The sequence below is a fragment of the Prunus mume genome, linkage group LG8 (assembly GCF_029339155.1).
Source record: "Prunus mume cultivar Tortuosa linkage group LG8, ASM2933915v1, whole genome shotgun sequence".
Taxonomy (NCBI): domain Eukaryota; kingdom Viridiplantae; phylum Streptophyta; class Magnoliopsida; order Rosales; family Rosaceae; genus Prunus; species Prunus mume.
In genome coordinates, this window is record NC_142705.1 from 16,315,662 (window position 1) to 16,335,436 (window position 19,775).

At 36.9% G+C, this 19,775-nt stretch overlaps 2 protein-coding genes and 1 pseudogene across 2 annotated transcripts; all 3 read right to left on the minus strand.

Moving 5' to 3' along the window:
• Positions 1-198: 198 nt before the first annotated feature.
• On the minus strand, positions 199-2,990 carry AUG1 (HAUS augmin-like complex subunit). Its single transcript, XM_008242574.3, has 6 exons — positions 2,622-2,990; positions 2,349-2,481; positions 1,949-2,083; positions 1,740-1,863; positions 737-874; positions 199-652 (listed from the first exon to the last, which is right to left on the minus strand). Exons 1-6 carry the CDS (start codon positions 2,878-2,880, stop codon positions 545-547), a joined length of 897 nt encoding a protein of 298 aa, XP_008240796.2. The 5' UTR covers positions 2,881-2,990; the 3' UTR covers positions 199-544.
• A 949-nt stretch (positions 2,991-3,939) lies between these two features.
• Positions 3,940-10,716, minus strand: NRPE5 (Eukaryotic rpb5 RNA polymerase subunit family protein). Its single transcript, XM_008242575.2, is given in 5 exon segments — positions 3,940-4,239; positions 5,193-5,306; positions 6,196-6,354; positions 6,356-6,373; positions 10,344-10,716. Coding segments are annotated over 5 exon segments (687 nt in total). The 5' UTR covers positions 10,614-10,716; the 3' UTR covers positions 3,940-4,113.
• Positions 10,717-12,349: 1,633 nt separating this feature from the next.
• Positions 12,350-13,523, minus strand: LOC148914855 (uncharacterized; annotated as a pseudogene).
• Positions 13,524-19,775: the final 6,252 nt, after the last annotated feature.

Below are 19,775 nucleotides of genomic sequence, written 5' to 3' on the forward strand. Positions count from 1 at the left end.
CTTAACAGGCTTTTGATGAAGCTTAAACTTCAAATAATGAAAGGTGTAGAAATGATTGTCCACCTAAAGGATTGAAGGTAACAGATTTCCCTCCACAGAAAGAGAAAGCAGGGCTCTTGCCACCAGAAAACATCACAAGGGTCATTGTAAAGTAAATCAAATGAATGATGACATGTTGTATTGCAAAGTAGATCAAAATTTCCGTAGTTATATTAGGAAAACTTTATTAATAAAACCACAAAGGCAGGGCTCTTGCCACCAGAATACAAGAAACTTCCAAGGTTCTTACTTTTGAGAGCATATTAATAAAACTATATACAAGAAAGTTTCCTTCAAATTTAACTCTATCTAAATAAAAATTTCAGTGTTAACCGATTAAAAACAAAAGTAGCAAAAATAATGTGACCACAACTTGTGCAACAATCATCGGATCAACAAAGAAACATTGACCAGTTACATTGACCAGTTTACCACTTGTCAAATTAACACAAAACTATATATATTTATACAGAGGCAATCATACAACAATACGTCCACTGGTGCATTACTTTGAAGTGGAAAGAGCTGTATGCAGTACATCTTCAAAATACTTTTCCGCAGCAGCATATTGCCTTTTCTTGTCCTCGATTGCTAAAGCAGCCAAAGCTTTATCCTGCACACATACATATCTGATAAACCTAACAATATTTGTAGGACCTAAACAAACTGTGATCAATTAAGCAAAATAGGAAAGTACCGGAGGTAAATCTTGGTAGCTTCTCAAAGTATCAAGGACTGGCTTTGTCTTCTTCTCTAATTCCTTCCGTTCCTCAGCCAATCCAACCAACACCCCATGGCTAATATCTGGGGTGTAACCCACACGGTTAAGAGTGTCCTGTCCAACAAGTTTACACAACAACTCTTTGTCAAATTAAACACAGAAATGTAGGCTCTGCATAACCAAACAATATGGCTGATAAAATACATTCCTGTGACTTCAGTACGGAATTTCAATAAACTAGCCAAAAGAGACTGATGAACAATTATCACTCATTTTATACCATCCACCAAGAAAAAAATTTACTTTTCCTTATACAGGACACAAAATCATGGATTTCTTGCCACATTCTACCTATAGTGTGATATCCTTCCTCAAACTAAGGCAATCATCCAAGGATTAGAATACCTTGCTAAGCTGCGGCAGGTTAAAATCCCAAATTTCTTATCAATCATCACCATTCATAAAAAACAATTAAATTAAAATTAAAAACCCCCATCTTTCTTTATGATCAAGGCAATGCAGATGCCCATTATTTCAATACCCTGATTATTCCTGTGTTCCAGCATTGTTGGACATGGGCTTGCATTCAGAAACCAACCATTATCCAACTTCATGCAACTTGAGCTTAATCAAAATTTATTTCCACAATTACACAGTTGGTAATTTTATAAGATCTTGGAATACGTATCACAATCTATGCACCATTGAAATACTTTTCTTTGTCCAACTCCCAATCATATTCTCTCACCTCATAGGACAATATAAATGGTGGTGGGGGGCATTCAGTTTTGTGTGTGTATTTAAACCACATCTGCAAAATGGTCCTAAAGTATAGAGCTCCATTTTAGATATATAACAGGTAATGCAATTTGGTCTATACAATTACTCATAGATACTGATGTTCAAGAAATCCACCCACACATTTAAACAGGAGGAAAGAGGAATTGGACCGACAAAAGCAAGAAAAGAAAATAAATACCTTAAAGCGGACAGTTTCTTGGTTGTATTGTTTCTCCTTACCAAGCATCAGCGCCAAGTTGTTCTTCCAATGCTCAATGTGTGCCTCGCATTGACCTGCATCATCTTCTAGTTGGCCAAGTGTTCTGCATAAGTTTGAAAACTCAACACATTCAACAAATTCATACTCCTAACTTTTCAAGTCTTGCAACAGATCCAACAAGATCTTACCTTTTCAAATAAGTTAACCTGGAAATCGCCTTTCGAGTATAATCAAGAAGTATATTGGACTCTTTTTGCGCTTTAGCTCTTTTCTCCTCCACACCCGTCTTCCTCAAGGATATATCCCCCATCGCCACAAGAAAACTAAAACCCAGATTTCTTATGTCAGTCCAGTATTCAAACAACAATGTAAAACCTAAATCTCTTATGTCAGATCAGCATTCAAAAAACAAAGTAAAACTCAAATTTCGTATCTCAGCCTAGTATTCAAACAACAATGCAAAACCCACATTTCTTGTGTCATCTCAATATTCAAATAACAATGTAAAATCCACATTTCTTATCACAGTGTGAGCTCAATGAGTCAGTATTCAAAGTAAAACTTAAAACCCAGAATTCAAAAACGCACCTGCTTAGCTCAGTGTCTCTTATATTCAACAAATTGGCTACATTCGCTAAGACCTGAGCTGAAGACACCACGTTCGATGCCAAACCCTCTTGTGCCAAACCAACACTCTCCAATATCTCTCCGATCCTCGCAGCTAATACCCACAAAGAAAAAATCAAAATTTTGTTTGAAAAAAGAGAAGATATATACAAAATATACAACATAAACAACACATATGGAGATACAAAGAGAACATGAACAAGAGATTTTTTGCGTTGGGTTAAAAGGGGAGACCTTGGGCTCGGTATTCGGAGGCTTTGAGGCGGAAATCAGAGGCGAGGATCTTGGAAGCTTGAGTTTGGGCTTGGGAGAGAGTGGCAAGGTTGTGTAAATATGCCACCGATCGAGGGGTATATTCGAAATCGGGCACTTCTTTTCCAGCTTGGGAGAACTCTTGAGTCAGCCATTGCTTTACCTCTCCGATTCGAGATGCGTCAGACCCACCGCCGCCGCCGCTCTTCGACGTCGTTTCGTTTACCGTTGGATCGGTCATTGTGTGGAGGTGACCGCTGAGTCGACTCAGTGCACCGTTGGCTCCGTAGGTGGTTTTAGATTTTGATTTGAAATAAACTTAAAACTTTGACGCATACTGCCACTTCAACGGGAGCATTTCTTTACCACTTTAAACCATTTATATCATCACCACCTTACACGTGTCAATCATCATAACTAATTATGATTTCACAAATATAAAGTAAATAATTAACTATAATTATGTTCATGAATACATATCAAATATTGGGAAGAATATTGATAATACACCTTGAATTGCAAGAAAATAAATAAAAACGACGAGCAATAATATTTTCTATTTAAATAGATGTTTGGCTGTTCGACTGATAAATGCAAGAAAATAATGGATGTTTGGTTGCATGTTCAATAAATTTGATCAAAATAAATTACGTGAGGATCTTCAAATGATGGTGGTTGAATCTTCTAAAACCACCATGGAAGAAATCATGATTGAGTCTCCAAATTCACCCTTGAGTTACATGTCTTTTTTAGTAAGTAATTTATCTCTTGATTGGAGTCTTGCCAAGTACAATTGAGGCATCATGACTAATATGATTAAATTAATGAAGGATAATGGTATGGTGAGCAAAATTGTCATGTTATGATAAAATAATTCATTTTGGATAAAAATTGCGATTTTAAACTGGTGGTTTGAGGACTTATTAACATTAACCCAGAAGCTTTTCATGCAGGCCACTCAAAACAGGCCGGCTGCAGCCGAAAGAACCACACCTCCCATTTTGCTTACATAAGCATTTTGTTGCAAAACTTTTATTTAAAGCTACACTCCATTCAAACTAGGCACCATATTGCTCTTGCTCAGTTCAGTGCCTGATGTTTTAGTGTCCATGAGTGAAATAATTTATGTTTTTTTATATCACGAATGGTCTGTGTATTATTCCAAACGCATCATTTTAGTCCTCATTCTTCAAATTCGATCAATGTCGTCACATTTGTGATAAAATGCGAATAATCTAGAACCAGACACTCAAACAAGCCCCCTCACGTGAGCAATACCCAAGCATTCATCGAGCTAATGTTGAAACAAGAAATAAGTTCTTTTTTTATAAGGAAAACAAGAAACAAAATGGAAGGGTATTCATCAAGGTTGCAGATACAAGAGGCCACAAACTAGAAACTAGAAACTAGAAACTAGAAAGGGCGTCATTCCTCAAAGGATATGATACAAAAGAGTACCCAGAAGAAAAAGGCGTCACCAGATGCAACGGTATGTAACATGTGACTCAGTTATATCACCAGTATAGGTAACTTTCACTACCTGCCCCTTCTCAAGTCCATAGTACTGTGCAATCGCATCTTTTCTTGACAGTCGGGGAAGCTACAGGAAGAACAGTTGATGAGATTACGACAATGGAAACATGGTTTAGTTACCAGTTATACACCAATCAACCATCTATGCGAAATGTAATGGTAATATACAATTTAATAAACTAAAATGCAAACATTTGGTACACAATTGTACTTAATTTCCATTGTTAAGTCCTGGATGGGAGAGAGTGAAAGAACATTGTGCTAGATGACTACTATGCTTGCAACTTTACCAAAAGTTGGTTTACTTGAAGGTATAAAGGCAAGCCTCTAATATAGGTCTAGAGGACCAAAAGAGATCTGTGAGTCTTTAGATTCGGGTCAACGAGAAGAGTTTATCATTTGAGTTTGCTCTACATAATATAGGTCTATAGGCACAAAGTAATATCAGTTGCTAGGGATGGCAATAAGCCATCTGAGCTCAAGTTCCTAAAGAGAGCAATAGAATGAGAGATTCACACATTGATCAAAACTAACTTTTGAGAATTCCTATGTGGCCACATAGAATACAATGTTCTTGAATGTGTTAGTGTGTGAATGTGTGTGCATACTTGTGCTTTTGTCCCTACCTTTACTAAATGTTTCAACTTACTCCATGCAATTTCCATTGTTTCAATCAAGCATTCCCTTCTTGGATGCATCAAAGATATTAAACAGAAACTTTTGTGGTGACTAATTTGACATTGCTATTTTCTTCATTTAATATTACATGACATAAAAATGGGTTCAACCCAATTCACTACTTAGAAAAATCCCTACCAGCCACCCACAGATAAATTCAATAGCACTCTTTTTTAACTCCATATCATAAGTAATTTCAAATGATGGAGGGCATACCACAGCCCAAGTCAGATTAGCAATTCAAACTCATTCAAGATTATTCAAAAATTAAGAATGAGATGAACATCTGCAAAGAAAGCAAATTAGAGGCTGGTTTTTCTTTGCTTGAGTTAATACACTAACCTGGTTTTCTTCTATGTTGTACTTCTTTAGGAGTTTTTGTTTCTCTTGTTCGGTCAGTACATGATGCTTTGGCTTCAAGACATGCTTTGTGATATTAACAAGCAAGTCAGTAATCTGAGAAACAAAGCCAGAAATAGAAATATGAGAGGAGTGAGAACCAGCTTCCAAGGCGTGAACCATTAAAACTATTGATAATAGGCAGAAACACTTGTACAGTGTTCAGTAAATGTTTCAGTAGAAATGCTGCAAATAAAATAACCAAAAAAAGGCAGGTTAACTAGGAAACAGCAAAAGGCAGAAGCAACTATTAAAAAGCTATTGTGAAATGCTTTTCAAAAGCACCTAAAGAAACAACAAAAACGCAAATATACGTACCTTGGTCATCATTTCCAAACACATTATTATAAATTTTCTAAAAATTGTATACATAGAAATTCAAATTATCAAAACATGCAATTGACCTCGTAAATTGCATTTCCCTTTATCCTTTGTGCCTAAAACATGCAAAACAGCCAACTGTATCAATGCATTTTGATCCGTAAACAACACTAGTTCATCAATTTTACTTCTAGGAGGATGGCTATAATGCCTCTCCAATCATAAGCCATCTATAATACCAACCCAGAAAATCAGAAACAGAATCAAATATAATTATCTAGCGGGACTTGTAATGTTCAAAAAAAGGAAATGTAAATTTCCCTTTATCTTAAATTGAATATATAAATTTCAAATTTCCAGATTTGACCTCCGTAAATTGCATTTCCTAGTATCCTTTGTGCCTAGACTACAAAACAGCCCACTGTACCAATGCATTTTAATTCTTAAACAACACTAGTTCATCAGTTTACTTCTAGGAGGATGCCTATATTGCATCTCCAATCATAAGCCATCTATAAAGATAACCCAGAAAATCAGTAAATGGAATCAAATATAATTATCCTGCAGGACTTGCAAAGTTTAAAGAAAGAAAATTCAAAAGATCAGCGACAGTAGGAAACTAAACCTGGAATATTTCAGTTTTAAATGGGTAAAGTTCCATAGTTTTTAGAGCTTGGCTTGTTATTTGGTTTTGGGTAATTAATATGAGCCCATTTAAAGTGTCTTTATTAGCAATCTGAGAATGCAGCCCACGAATCACATTAACCTTCACGATACCAGGACCCGCAGTAAATGACCATAATCTGCAATTCAAACATTAATCATAAATAACGATTGCTCATAAGTTATTACTAGTATCATTACACCAACTTTCAGTGAAGAGCAAGGAAAATACATCACTGCCACTGTTTTTTCATTTTTCCAGTACCCATGCATAACAGTTTTACAATTCATTCCAATGGTAAATGGAAGGAAGTTGCCTTGACTCAAGTGTTTGAGCAGTCATATCTAGTGATAAGTAAAGTTAAGCAGTCTTCAAAGTCCCTATGCAACTCATTAACATTATATCTATCCCTGGACTCTTTCTCCACTTCCCCTGTAACACAGGACCTTTCAGCAGTTTCAAGGTATGTCTAGTATGAATAATTGGCCACATCATTTATCATATGCTAGAATATGACACTAGCGACTGATACCAACGCATGACAGCATACTAAACCATCCACTTAAAGCATTGTAGAATATGATAAATTGTTCTATCAAAGGGAACAACCTATCCAGTGAGTGATATAAAAAGAAGAATAGCAAAAAGTAGCTTCCAGAGTCTACGGGAACATACATCTAGAAGAAAAACGGAATCACTTTGCAACATGGTACAAGACATCCGGCTGAATTAATACCTGTGATTATTAATTTGGTTAATTGCTCATGACAGAATTAATACCTGTGATTTGGTTCAAAGGAAAAGACCCGGCTGGTATTTTTCTCCTAACTGGTGTGTTCTGTGCAAAAAAGGCAGTGAAACTGTGGATCATCTGTTTTTGCTATGTCCTATTGCCTCATCCCTGTGGGCTAAGTTATTTCAGGTGACAGGGCTAACATGGGGTAGCTTCACAACATGTAGTGCAGTGCTTGAGGCTAGATTGAATTTCTTTGGTGGTAAGAGGAAGGGTTCAGTGTTGGGATAACTGTGCCATGATGGCAATTTTTGGGTAATTTGGGGGGAAAGGAATAGGAGAATCTTTGAGGATGTGGTTGGGGACGAGGTAGAGCAGCTTTGGGATCGTATCCAAGTCTGGGCCTCACTTTGGGCTTCAGTTTCAGCAGAGTTTAGGGAGATTAGTTTTCAGCTCATCCATCTAGATTGGAAAGCAGTAGCTTTGTAGTGTAGAGTTTTACCTTTCTGTTTGCATGGTGGCCTCCTTGGCCATCTCCTGTATTGTTGGTGTTTTATTCTTTATTGAATAATATTGTTTCTTTTCAAAAAAAAAAAAAACTGTGGTACAAGACATCCAACTCAAACAAGCTCCAATATATGAAACAAACACACCACACTCTCATCTCCAAACTAACCACACGGAACTGCTTCCCAAACAACAAAGAGATGCTAAAACGAAATAAACAGATCTAATCACAAACTTCTGAAAACCGATAATACTTTATTAGCAAATTAGCAAATCCTCAATTTTCACATCAAGTCATTTCTTATCCTCCAAAGGCAAAGCTCGCATCTTTTCTTTTCAAATGATTTTTGTCAGTTCCTCAATCTTACGTCATCCACTGTAGTTTTCACATGAAATTAAGCTATCTGTGGCCTGGTAAACATCTGGTTACAAGTTACAACTAAGCATGCATGCATAGGTTGTACTGAGATATCTCAAAACAGAAAAAGGCCACCAAACAAATCTAAGGCACTAAATCAGCCTTTGAGGACTGTAGACCTAAAATTCGGAGACGAAGCATGTATCCATGATTAGCAGAAGTTAAGGACTAGATTGTAGTTTGGTCAGCTTCACAAGGATTAATATATGCAGAACTCAACAAGAAAAGGCTATAAATTAGAGATAATTCTAATCAAATAAGAACATGGATCCATAGATGAGCATTTATATGACATGCAAAGTAAGATTGTCATTGTCTTATTAATGGGAGTGATAAAGTGGAGGTTTCTCATCTCCAATTTGCTGATGACACTATATTTTTACTTGGGGAAGCGGAGGAGTACTGGTTTAATCTTCTTGAGTTGTTGGATTTTTTTGCCTTGTTTCTGGCATGAAAATTAATAAATCTAAATGTTCTCTTGTGGGAATTAATTGTAGCTCTACATATTTAAATTTGCTAGCTAGCAGTTGGGGTTACGAGGTGGGTGAGTGGCCTATGAAGTATTTAGGTCTTCCCCTTGGCGGTAATCCTAGAGCAATTATCTTCTAAGAGCCTGTGGTGGAGAAGCTTCAATTGAGACTTCAAAAGTGGAAAAAAGCATTTCTTTCTAGAGGTGGAAGGTTAACTTTAATTCAAGCTGTTTTGGGTAATATCCCATTCTAGTCTATGTCTCTTTTTAAAATGCCTAGCAGTGTGGTTAATAAGGTGGAAAAGCTCATGAGATCCTTTTTATGGGAAAGAGTGGAGGAAGGGAAGAAGGACCATTTGGTTAGATGGGATTTAGTGGCCAAATTTAAGATTGAAGGTGGGCTTGGAGTGGGTTCTTTGAAGGAAAAGAATGAAGCTTTGTGTGCTAAATGGTTGTGGCGTTTCTCTTTGGAACCTAATTCCTTGTGGCATTTGGTGATTAGGAGCAAATACAGGGTTGCTAGGAACAGGTGGGACGCCAATCCTGTTACTACGAGCTCCTTTTGTAATCCTTGGAAGGATTTTCTTCTGGTTACCATTCCTTTTAACAGTGTCGTAGGTTTGAGGTGCTAAATGGGGTTAGGGTGAGATTTTGGGAGGACAATTGGGCGAGGAGGGGGGTTTTGAAAGATATTTTTCCGAGATTGTTCGCACTGTCTACGAAGCACTTTTTATGCATTTCTCGTTTCGTGGACACTCAGGTGTTCCCTTATAATTAGGACTTCAGCTTTAGGAATCTGAATGAGAGGGAGTTAGCTGAGGTGATCAAGATGCTGGACATTCTTGACGAAATTAGATTGTCTCCTTCCAAATTGGACAGGAGATGGTGGGAGCTCGAGGGTTCAGGTTCTTTCTCATGCAAATCTTTTCGTTCTTTTCTTCACAAGAATGGGATGGCGAAGGCCTTTCCTCCTTATTCTCTAATATGGAAGGCCAAATCTCCTCCTAAGGTTAAAGTTCTCGTTTGGTTGGTGTCCCTTGGGAAAGTAAACACATCTGATCTTGTCCAAAGACGAAGACCGTACATGTATTTGTCTCCACACTTGTGTGTTCTATGCAAAATGAGTAAGGAAAGCATGGATGACTTTTTTAACAGTGCCCCTTTTCGTTATGTCTCTGGTGGACCTTGTTGAGGGAGGTTAAGACTGTTTGGGTTATTCCAAAAGGTTGCTATGATCTTCTCTCTTCCCATTTTGTCACTTGGGGCTGGGGGAAGCGTGCTTCAACTTTATGGGGTTGCTTGGTACAATCTGTATTTTGGAACATTTGGATGGAGCATAACAGGAGGATTTTTGATGAGTACGAGGGAGTGGGTGTTAGTGTGGGATAGAGTTAAATTCTGGGCATCTCTGTGGGCTTCTGTCATTTAAGATTTCAAAGACTATTCTTACTCCACTATATTGAGGGATATGGCTGCTGCTGTGATGTGAAGTGTTTGTTTTGCGATTTTGTTTCTTTGGGTCTTTCTGGTGTAGTAGTCTTTGTGTAGTTTGGCTGGTGTCTTTTCGTCTGTTGTTCTGTTGTTGCTCGCTTGGCTTGTGGATTTCTTATCCAGTTGTGTGTTCCTCTTCTTTTCCTTTCAATAAATTTTGTTTCTATTTTTTTTTTAAAAGATTGTCATGGTCAACCTCAAGTTGCAGCCATATTAGTTCACCAACTGGAACAACATTATAAGTTACCAAAACAAAATTGTAGACACATATAGCTAAACCCCAATTGCTTGCCCAAACCTCAAAATTGCCAACTTTGTGAACCATATCGATTTCAAAATCCTTAACATAATTAATCCCAAGCACAACAATGAAGAAAAAGAAAACGACCCAGAACCAGAAATTCTTATTTCTTTGATTTCTTCCATTCTCTGGTCAATGCAAGAAGAAAATAAAAGAAATTCAAGAAAAAGAGAGAGAACTGTTTATTTACCCTGTCAGAAGGGTCCGTGCGATGAGTAGCGGAGAAGCGGAGGCGCTCAACATCCGGATTCTGGCCGTGAAGGGCTCGAAAGTCTTGGAGAGAGAGGTCGATTTCTGAGCTTGGAACAGAATAGCCTCTGTCCCTTATCATCTCCAGCACGGTTCTGCGTGACAGGTAGTATCTGTGGCTCTCTGGGCTACCGTCGTCTACATAGCCAGTCAAGCAAGGCCCTAATATCTCCCCGTTGGCATCGCCATTCGCCTCTGCGTCACCTTCCATCTCTCCCTCTCTTCTCTCTGTTGGATTTTCCTGAGTCCTCCCGAGCCTGACTGACTATGAGAGAGAAAGTGCACTTGGGGGGCTGGGAAGTGTTCTGGTATGAGAAAAAAGTCATGGATCTTACCATGGTTTTTTTCGGCAAATAGTCCCATTTGGTCCCTTTTTTCACTTTCGTCCCAGTAATTCAATGTTGTCAATTTTTCCATTCTAATTTTATTGTCGTAATAATTCGAGGATATATATATATATATATATATATATATCTATATGTATAGGGCAAATAAATGGTGAAATATTCAAAATATTAAAAAATGTCTTTGGTGAATACAAATATTAAGAATTAAAATTATTAATTAAATAAGGATAATATGATAAATTCACACTTTTCATATTTTAAAAAAAAATTAAAAGAAAAATCAGATAATAAATCCTGTTTTTATAGAACACAACTACCCATTATTTTTTTAATTCTAAAATAAATTTAATTTTTTTTTTAAAAAGCATCTTACAGACGAAAGCGTATGAGAGACTAGTATCTATATATATAAAGCAAAAGCCAGAAAATGGTGAATCATTCAAAATACCAGAAAATGCCCTTGGTTAATGCAAACATTAAAATTGAAATTATTAATTAAATGAGAATAATATGGTAAATTCACATTTTTTCATATTAAAAAAAATTAAAATTAAAATAAAAATAAGATAATAAATCCTATTTTTATATAACACAACTACCCATTATCTTTTTTAATTCTAAAATAAATTTTTTAATTTAAAGGTTGACTAGTCATAATCTTCAAAAATTTAGTGAATGCATTGTAATGCAATGCAGAATTTACCTTTGTCAAAACACATTGTTGTTCATCAGAATGTAGCCAAATAAGAACACCTAGAGAAGTGGAAACAAAACATATATGATAGATCTAGGAAAAACATGGTTTCCAATAATCCAATTCTGTATGGTAGCGAACAAATAGTCAATCCAACAATTATGGAAAAAAAAAAATTGGTAGATTGTAGCAAACTCCTTCATATACAAGGTGGAACTAAATTAAATTTCAAAATGATGAGAAGTATTAGAGATATGGTTTTGGGAGAAGGATTTGATTGAAGAAATAGCCCAAAAGAGGTGATGGGGTATTTTGATCTAAGCATGGCTCAGAAGACATTACCACAAGGGCCTTCTCATTCAAAAGGAAAGGAGGGGGCAATTATGCTTCTTCCTCCTCTTCCTCTATTGGGTGTTTTATTTCGGACTCAAGAGAGTGAGAGAGAGTGCGGCTAGGGTTTCTCTTTAAGGCTATTTTTCATTTACTTTTTATGTTATATTTGCATAAAGCCTCCTACACATTGAATGTAATTTTTATGCCCCTTTCGTGCGTTTCCTAAATCCCACAACCAATAATATCAATCTATTGCATTAATAAACACATTGGATCTCACATAATCTTATTAGTCAAAGCTGTCACAATATGAGATTCCTTCTGCAATAGTTCATAAAATTTGGAAATGCTTTAAAAAAATACATCCAACAAGTAATATGCATGATTAATATTGGGTTTAATTACAACAACTTCTGAAAAATGCCACACACGCAAATAAACGTAAACAATACATGTCGTTTTTATTCATTATTTTATTATAAGAATCACATCATAATTAGGGTATATGAACAACCATGCAACACAAAAATTGGGAAGCAGCCAATGTAATTTTAGTTCCCCCAAAAAAAAATGCTAAACATTAGATGAGATGATCCTGAAACCGACGCCTAGGAAATCCAAGGGACTGCTAAAATGGTTGCGAATGAATTTAGCCATTCATGTCTTCCACTTAGTTGTGCAGTGATCTTCTATTTTGGTTTTAACAATGCGGTAAATGTCATTGTTAGGTACAAATTGAATGCCCTCTCCTTGAAGAGTTGAGCCACATCCTCCTCACTCCTGAGTGAGTTTTCAAGTATGTATTTTTCCTTGAGGTGCTTCACATCATCAACATGATGAATGAGCAAATGGAGGAAGCATATGTAAGAGGTGACGTCCCCGAAATTGCTTTGGAAATCACTAGACATTTCATAGGCTATCAAGTTCATGAACTTAGGTCCCGTCGAGTCATCTACTTTTGTTTTAGGAAGATAAAGGAGTTGTCCATACGAGGCCTAAAATGGATCCCCGCTGCATGTAAGCTCTTGTACACTGCGACAAGATTGGGGACGAACATATGAATTGGTTGTGCCTTCTGCTTTGGCGCTTGATATCATCTCTTCCGTGCATATGAACAAAAATCTCGATTGAGTAATGCAAGTCCTCATGTATGTAGCTCAAGCTCATCAACCTTGAGGAGTTTATAAGGAAATTGATTCTCTAGCATGAACATGTCCTGTTCTGTAAAGACCACATGCTCTCTCTTGATCTTAAAATGTTCTAACTTATCATATTTGTATATGAATTCCAACGACATCGAGCACGCATCAACGAACAACATCCACTTGAGGCACTTGTCGTCATAGTCCTTTGTTGCTTCCTTATCATAGCACTCCCTTAGTTCCTTGATGTTCTTCTCAGCCTTCTTCAGCAAAGCTTCATCGTTTTGCTCATTGTCTTTGACAAAGTTTGCAACTAATTTAAGCTTAAAAACCTCTACATGCTCGTACTTTGGTTTACCATGGTGGAAAGGACTGAATGTTGCTAGCCTTGGTTCGGAATATTTTACCCAATTTCTAAGATCTCAGAGCATGATGTGAACCCTTTGGATCTTTGGACTCTTCTTTTGAGTCCGCCTTAAGCCCCTAATTATTTAGTACCCCACGTGCATGCGGTCTTCTACAGCAGTATGTTTGCGATTCTTATTTTGATTCTGAATTGTTGCACTTTCTTCTGGTGTAATCTTATACAGCTCCTTGTCCACCATGGGAACTACGATATGTGGCAATGAATTCTTTTTTGGTTTTTTTCCTTTTCCGGTTTGGACTGATTGATATGTGTTGTGTGGCTAGATGATATTCATGTTTTGGTATTTTTTATATATGTAGTACAACATGCCATAGAAATTCATGATATTCATCACTTGATGCTTCAAGAAAATAGAAGCTTATTAGAAGAGAGATGTTTGATGTTTGATGCCATACATAAAATGCGATGCACATGTGAAGTATAGTTGCATCCTTGAAGAAAAAAATGATCAAGAAGTATGTGCTTCACGTAGAAATTTTGTGCTTAGTTCTTAGAGCATCTTTAATTGACTCCCTAAAGTACATCTTTAGATAAATTTTAGGGAGAAATTAAAAAATAAAAAGAAAAAAAAAATTCAACCATACATGTGCCGAATCACATAATGAGCTACACTGGGCTGTAGCCCCATGTAGCTTTCTGCAAAAAAAAATTATATATTAAAGATTAAACCTATAAAGCAGCCCACTGTAGCTTTTTGAAAAGAAAAAAAATATTAAACCTACATATATCTCATCCAGTGACTAGGGCGCTCATCTTGTGTGGCTTCTTAATAATTTCCACATAATTAAGTTTGCAAGTTTGACTACAATTATAATGAAATCCTAGTATCCTAGTTGGTCCTACCACATAATAAAGTACGATATTCTGTTTATAAAAAAATTTAAAAAAAAAAAAAGAAAAAGAAAAAAGAGAAAGATATATGTGAAACTTAGCCCTAGCGGTCTCAAAAAATATATATGTTGCCTTTCTGTATTCTATGCTATCAAAGTCATCTCATCATCAATACCCAAGGGTAAAGTCCTTATCCCTAATTCTCAAGTTTTAATCTTTTTCAATTTTCTCAAGGATTGCATAGGGTACAACTTCAATAGGTACACTTGGAATTATGTTGTTGAACATATATTCATTTCGATAATGTGTATTTTTTATTACATTTAATATATATTTATTTTATGTTAAAGCTGATTGAAAATTAGTTAATGAAGCTATGAATTAGCGTAACTTATATGATTTAATGTATACTTTTATTTTAGCTAACCCATCCATCGAAAAATTCCTAGTTCCACCCTTGCAAGTTGCAACCATGCTCCTTATCAATGCTATTTAATTTTTATTGCTTTTTTATGTCTACACTTTATTCAAAAACTGAATTATAAATAAATAAATTAAAAGCATTAATTATGACTCCCTAAATTAAAGAGTATAGTTGGAGTTAAAATTTCATAAAGAGCTCCCGAACAAATAGTATGTGCACATGATTGTAAATGCTCTTACTAGACAAGTAGTTTGTGCTCACAACACGCAACTTGGGCCACCTCTGCTCCAACGATCAAAACAAATGGATGGCCTAGATTTTGTTTCTTTGGGACAATCGCAGTTGGAAATATTTTGGTGCAGAGCACTTCCATGTAAGTCTAATGCCACTATTCATGTGAATAGTGTCAGCCTTTGCATTTGTAGTTCCACCCATGAGGGCAAAGTTTAGGGCAAGTCTAAGACAATTACTATTCATTGTACTTTATTTCCAATTTTTTTATACTTTAAACCATTAATTTTAATAATCTTTTGTAATTAAATTTTCGAAAGATTTTCACCCTCTAAAATTGTGCCACGTGTACCGTGTCAGATACGATTTTCAGATATTTAAAAAAAATTATAATCTCATATTTCAGATAAGATTTTCACCCTCTAAAATTGTGCCACGTGTCCCATGTCAGATACGATTTTCAGATATTTAAAAAAAATTTATAATCTCATATTTCAGATAAGATTTTCACTTTAAAATTGTGCCACGTGTCTCATGTCAGATAAGATTTTCAGATATTTTTAAAAAATTATAATCTCAAATTTCATATAAGATTTTCATCATCTAAAATTGTGCCACGTGTCATCTCTATCTTCTAAATCCCTCTATAAAATTGCACCATCAACTCATACCGCTCACACCATCTCTTATCTATTCCTTCATTTCTCAGATTTTACAAAACACATTCTACTCTCAATGTCAAACTTGTCGAGGGTGTTGGAGAGGCAACAGAAACAAAAGGAAGAAATCCGACGTAGATGTGCTCAAGAAGATCGGGACGCCGATGAAGAAGAGGAACAAATGCTTGCAGTAGCGGTGTGTATGATGGATCAATTAAGGCAACACTGTCGTCGTCGTGCCCCAAATGTGGACAGGCGTAGGAGTCTCGGGGTAAGAATCTCTTGGAGGATTATTTTATTCCAAATTCGTTATATCCTGCTTCTAAGTTTCGAGAAAGATATAGAATGCAGCCACATTTGTTCCAAAAAATCATGCATGATATTTGTAATTACGACACATACTTCATTCAAAAGCATGATGTTGTTGGAGCTTTAGGTCTTATCCCGGAGCAAAAACTTATAGCTGCTTTGCGGATGCTTGCTTATGGGGCATCTGCAGAGCAGGTGGATGAGATTGCAAGGATGGGAAAATCTACTATCCTAGAGTGCTTGGTGAGATTCTGTGATGCAGTGAAAAATTTGTACACGAGGGAGTACCGACGCAAACCCATGCCAAGGGACCTGCAACGGCTTCTACTAAAAGGCGAGGCCAGAGGATTCCCAGGAATGATTGGAAGCATTGATTGCATGCATTGGCAGTGGAAGAATTGTCCTACTACTTGGCAAGGAGAGTACGGGAATCGGAAGGGCCAAAAAAGTATAATTTTGGAGGTCGTAGCTTCATTCGACTGTTGGGTTTGGCATGCCTTCTTCGGGGTTGCCGGATCTTAGAATGACCTCAATGTCCTTGGTCAATCTCCGGTGTTCGACGAGGTATTGCGAGGTCATTCCCCCCAGGTCACATACCAAATCAACAATACCGTATACTCTGGTGCGTACTACCTTGCCGACGGAATTTATCCTAGGTGGACGACATTCGTGAAAACAATTCCGAATTCCCAATCCGAGAAGGAAAGAAGATTTGCTTCCTTTCAAGAAGGTTACAGGAAAGACGTGGAGAGGTGTTTCGGTATCTTGCAAGCTCGTTGGGCAATTATTAGGGGTGCTGCTCGGATGCTAGATGAGGAGGTGATGTGGAGTATTATGATGACTTGCATTATCCTCCACAACATGATTGGGGAGGATGAGTATGACTACGATGCTCCAGAGGTGTTTGAACCCGATCCCATGAACACGGCGTTGACAAGAATATATGAAAGGCCGATTGGACCAAATAGACTACCCCTGGAGCCCGAACCATTACTTCGGGATGGTCAATTCAACAACCCCATGATTGATCGGTATGAAGAAATGCAATCTTCATATGTTCACGAGATACGTCAAGTTGACTTGGTCGAGCACTTGTGGGAGATGAAAGGCAATCACAATGGATGAAGTCAAGATTAGTGCTTTGTTTGGAATTATGCTTTATTTTGTGTGTGGTGTTTTTTGGAATTATGCTTTTTATTATTATTATGCTTTTATGTATGGTTTGTTTTGTGTGTTGTTTGCAATAAATGAAGGTTTGTTTTTAATTAATATTTGTTTTGATGCTCAAATGCTTTTAATAAATAGTCATATTATTTAATGCTTTTTTTATTGAATAAAAAGGAAACAATACAACAAATTAAAGGATAATACAACAATACAACAAATTAAAGGATAATACAACAATACAACAATACAACATATGGCAAAGGTGTTTCAATACAACCTAATGGTTTTTATAATTGAACCAATCCGTATTGCTAGGTCCGTCATCATGGAAAAGTTTTCTTCTCATCACATCTCTTCGTCGTAGCTTCCAATAGGCATTTATTTCGGGAGACATATAGCTCGTATCCATAGCCATGAATTTCATCTCTCTATCATCTATGTCTTTTTCTTGTGCCTTTTGCTGTTGAATAACAAATGCTTCCTCTTGTGCCACGTCCATTTCATCTCTTTTCAAGTCTCTCTCCATTCTTAGTGAGGTGCTCTTAGCTATTTGCTCCAATAATTGTACACATTCATTGGTCGAAGTGCCCCCTCTCTTGGCCTTTGCCGCCTTTCTCCCAATAGGTCTCGGCGGACGTGGCACAAATGGTGACTCAGTTTCCATTGGGGAGTCCAATGGCGAATCGGTTGATGTCGAATCGTGGAGTGGCGTCTCATTCCTCACAACCAGCAGACCGGTGGGAATAATTTTGAATCTCGAACAATCCTTCACAATTTCCCAACAATGGAAATGCACGAAACTTTTTTTGCCTTGCCCCATGGCACTGAACCACATTTGTGCTTGTATGATCTATTAAAAATAAATAATTGGAAGTGCAAGAAACAAAAATTATTATGCAAGAAAATATAAACTATTTTGAAATGCAAAAATAAAATTGATTATGCAAGAAAATATAAACAAATTAAAGGAGCACCAAGAAAAAAAAAATTTATGCAAGAAAAACAAATAGAATATGCAATATAAAAAAATGACATTGAATTGATTAAAATGGCAATTATAAATATTTTACCTCATCGGTCAAATTTTGACCGCTTTGAATGTTCGCCTTTGCTTTTGTCAAGGCATTTCTCAATTTCCCTAACTCTTTATTCAGAAGTTTCCATCTACTAGACAAGGCCATTTCGGTCCGAATAGAACCAGATCTTTGACAAAATTCTCCATGAATTTTGCTTCACATGTGATGAAACTTCATCTCATTGCCCGTGATAGGGTCATGACTAATGTTCACCCAAGATTGACACAACGCAATATCTTCATTTGTTGACCACGAGCCTCCGATTTTGACAAAAGATGTCATTCGTTTTTTTATACAAATGGAAAGTAGTAGAAAAATGTGAGTGGAGAGTAAAAAATATTGGAAGGAGAAGAGTTTGTATGGAGAATTGGTGTGGAAGTGAAAAATGTGAGTGGAGATAAAAAATATTGGAAGGAGAAAAGTTTGTATGGAGAATTGGTGTGGAAAGTGAATAATGTGAGTGGAGAGTAAAAAATATTGGATGGAGAAGAAATTGTATGAAGATTTAGTGTGAAAAGTAAATAAAATTGTTAGGTATTTATAGAGAAAAAATTCAGAATTTTTTCAAATTTTTTTAGCCAAAAAAACAAGGACCGTCGGATTTCTAGAAAAAAAAACATCCGAGAGTCCCCGTCGCGCCATGTGGCAAATACCCGTTGAGGTCGTGTGACGTCGATCTTGGTGTCACGCTAACGCCAAACGAAAGTCAAATTTTTACCGTTGGCGCATGAATTACGCGCCAACGTAAAAATTTTGAATTACCGTCGTCGTTGACGCCAGACTCGAGCTTCAGCCCAGCGAGACTTGCCCTTGGCTCTCCCGGGCTGGTGGGACCCACCACGAAATCTGCTGCTGCCGAGGTGTCTTGGGCTCGCCAGGACTGCCTTTTCCCAGTTTGGGTCTGCACTGGAGATGCTTTTAGGTTTAGGCCCTGGGTTGTGGCCCTTGTTTCTTTTGGCGAGGGCCGGCGCATCTAGAAGTAGCATTCTCAAACACCCTCATCAGTGTGGATTGTGACATTACAACCATCCTTGCTGCAACTCTTTTTATCTTTCTAGTTTTAATTTTTAAAACTTCATTTATTTTATTTTAATTTTATCAAGTCAAGAGCTTTCATTCATACTGAAAACATCAACAATACAACCAGAGATCATGGCCTCCCTAGGTGCTACAAAGTAACCTCGTTAAAACCTTACCATAAAAACCCCAGTGGAGGAAATCCAAACTTCATTTATTTTTTGAAATACAAAGTTTACTTAGTTTTTTTTTCATTTAACTTTTATTCATCCAGTATCAAAATTTAGTGAAAAATCTAACAAATAATAAACACTGCACTGCTTCCTTTTTGGTTTTGGTGGTAATTATTAACATTGCATTAAAAGGTTTGTTTGTTTGTTTTTATTATTATTTTTTGAATGACCATAAAGAGACACTGTACGTAAGTACCCTCGTTATGGTTTGTGTCAACAAAAGATGCAGAGGCTAAGGACAGCACAGTACACCCTCTTTTTAGGTTATGCCGAAAGAAGGTGGGTACGTACACGATCCTATTAACTAGCAGTAATGGAGATAAGAAATTAATATGAGCACTGAAACGCCACATAGAGGAGCTCGGCCTAACCACCGCCTCATTACTCAACTGGACTCACAATTACAGTGCCCCCCACCCCAACCCTGGCCGCTTCTCCTATATAAGAAGCCCATAACTCTTCTCCAAATGCACTGCGCAGCCT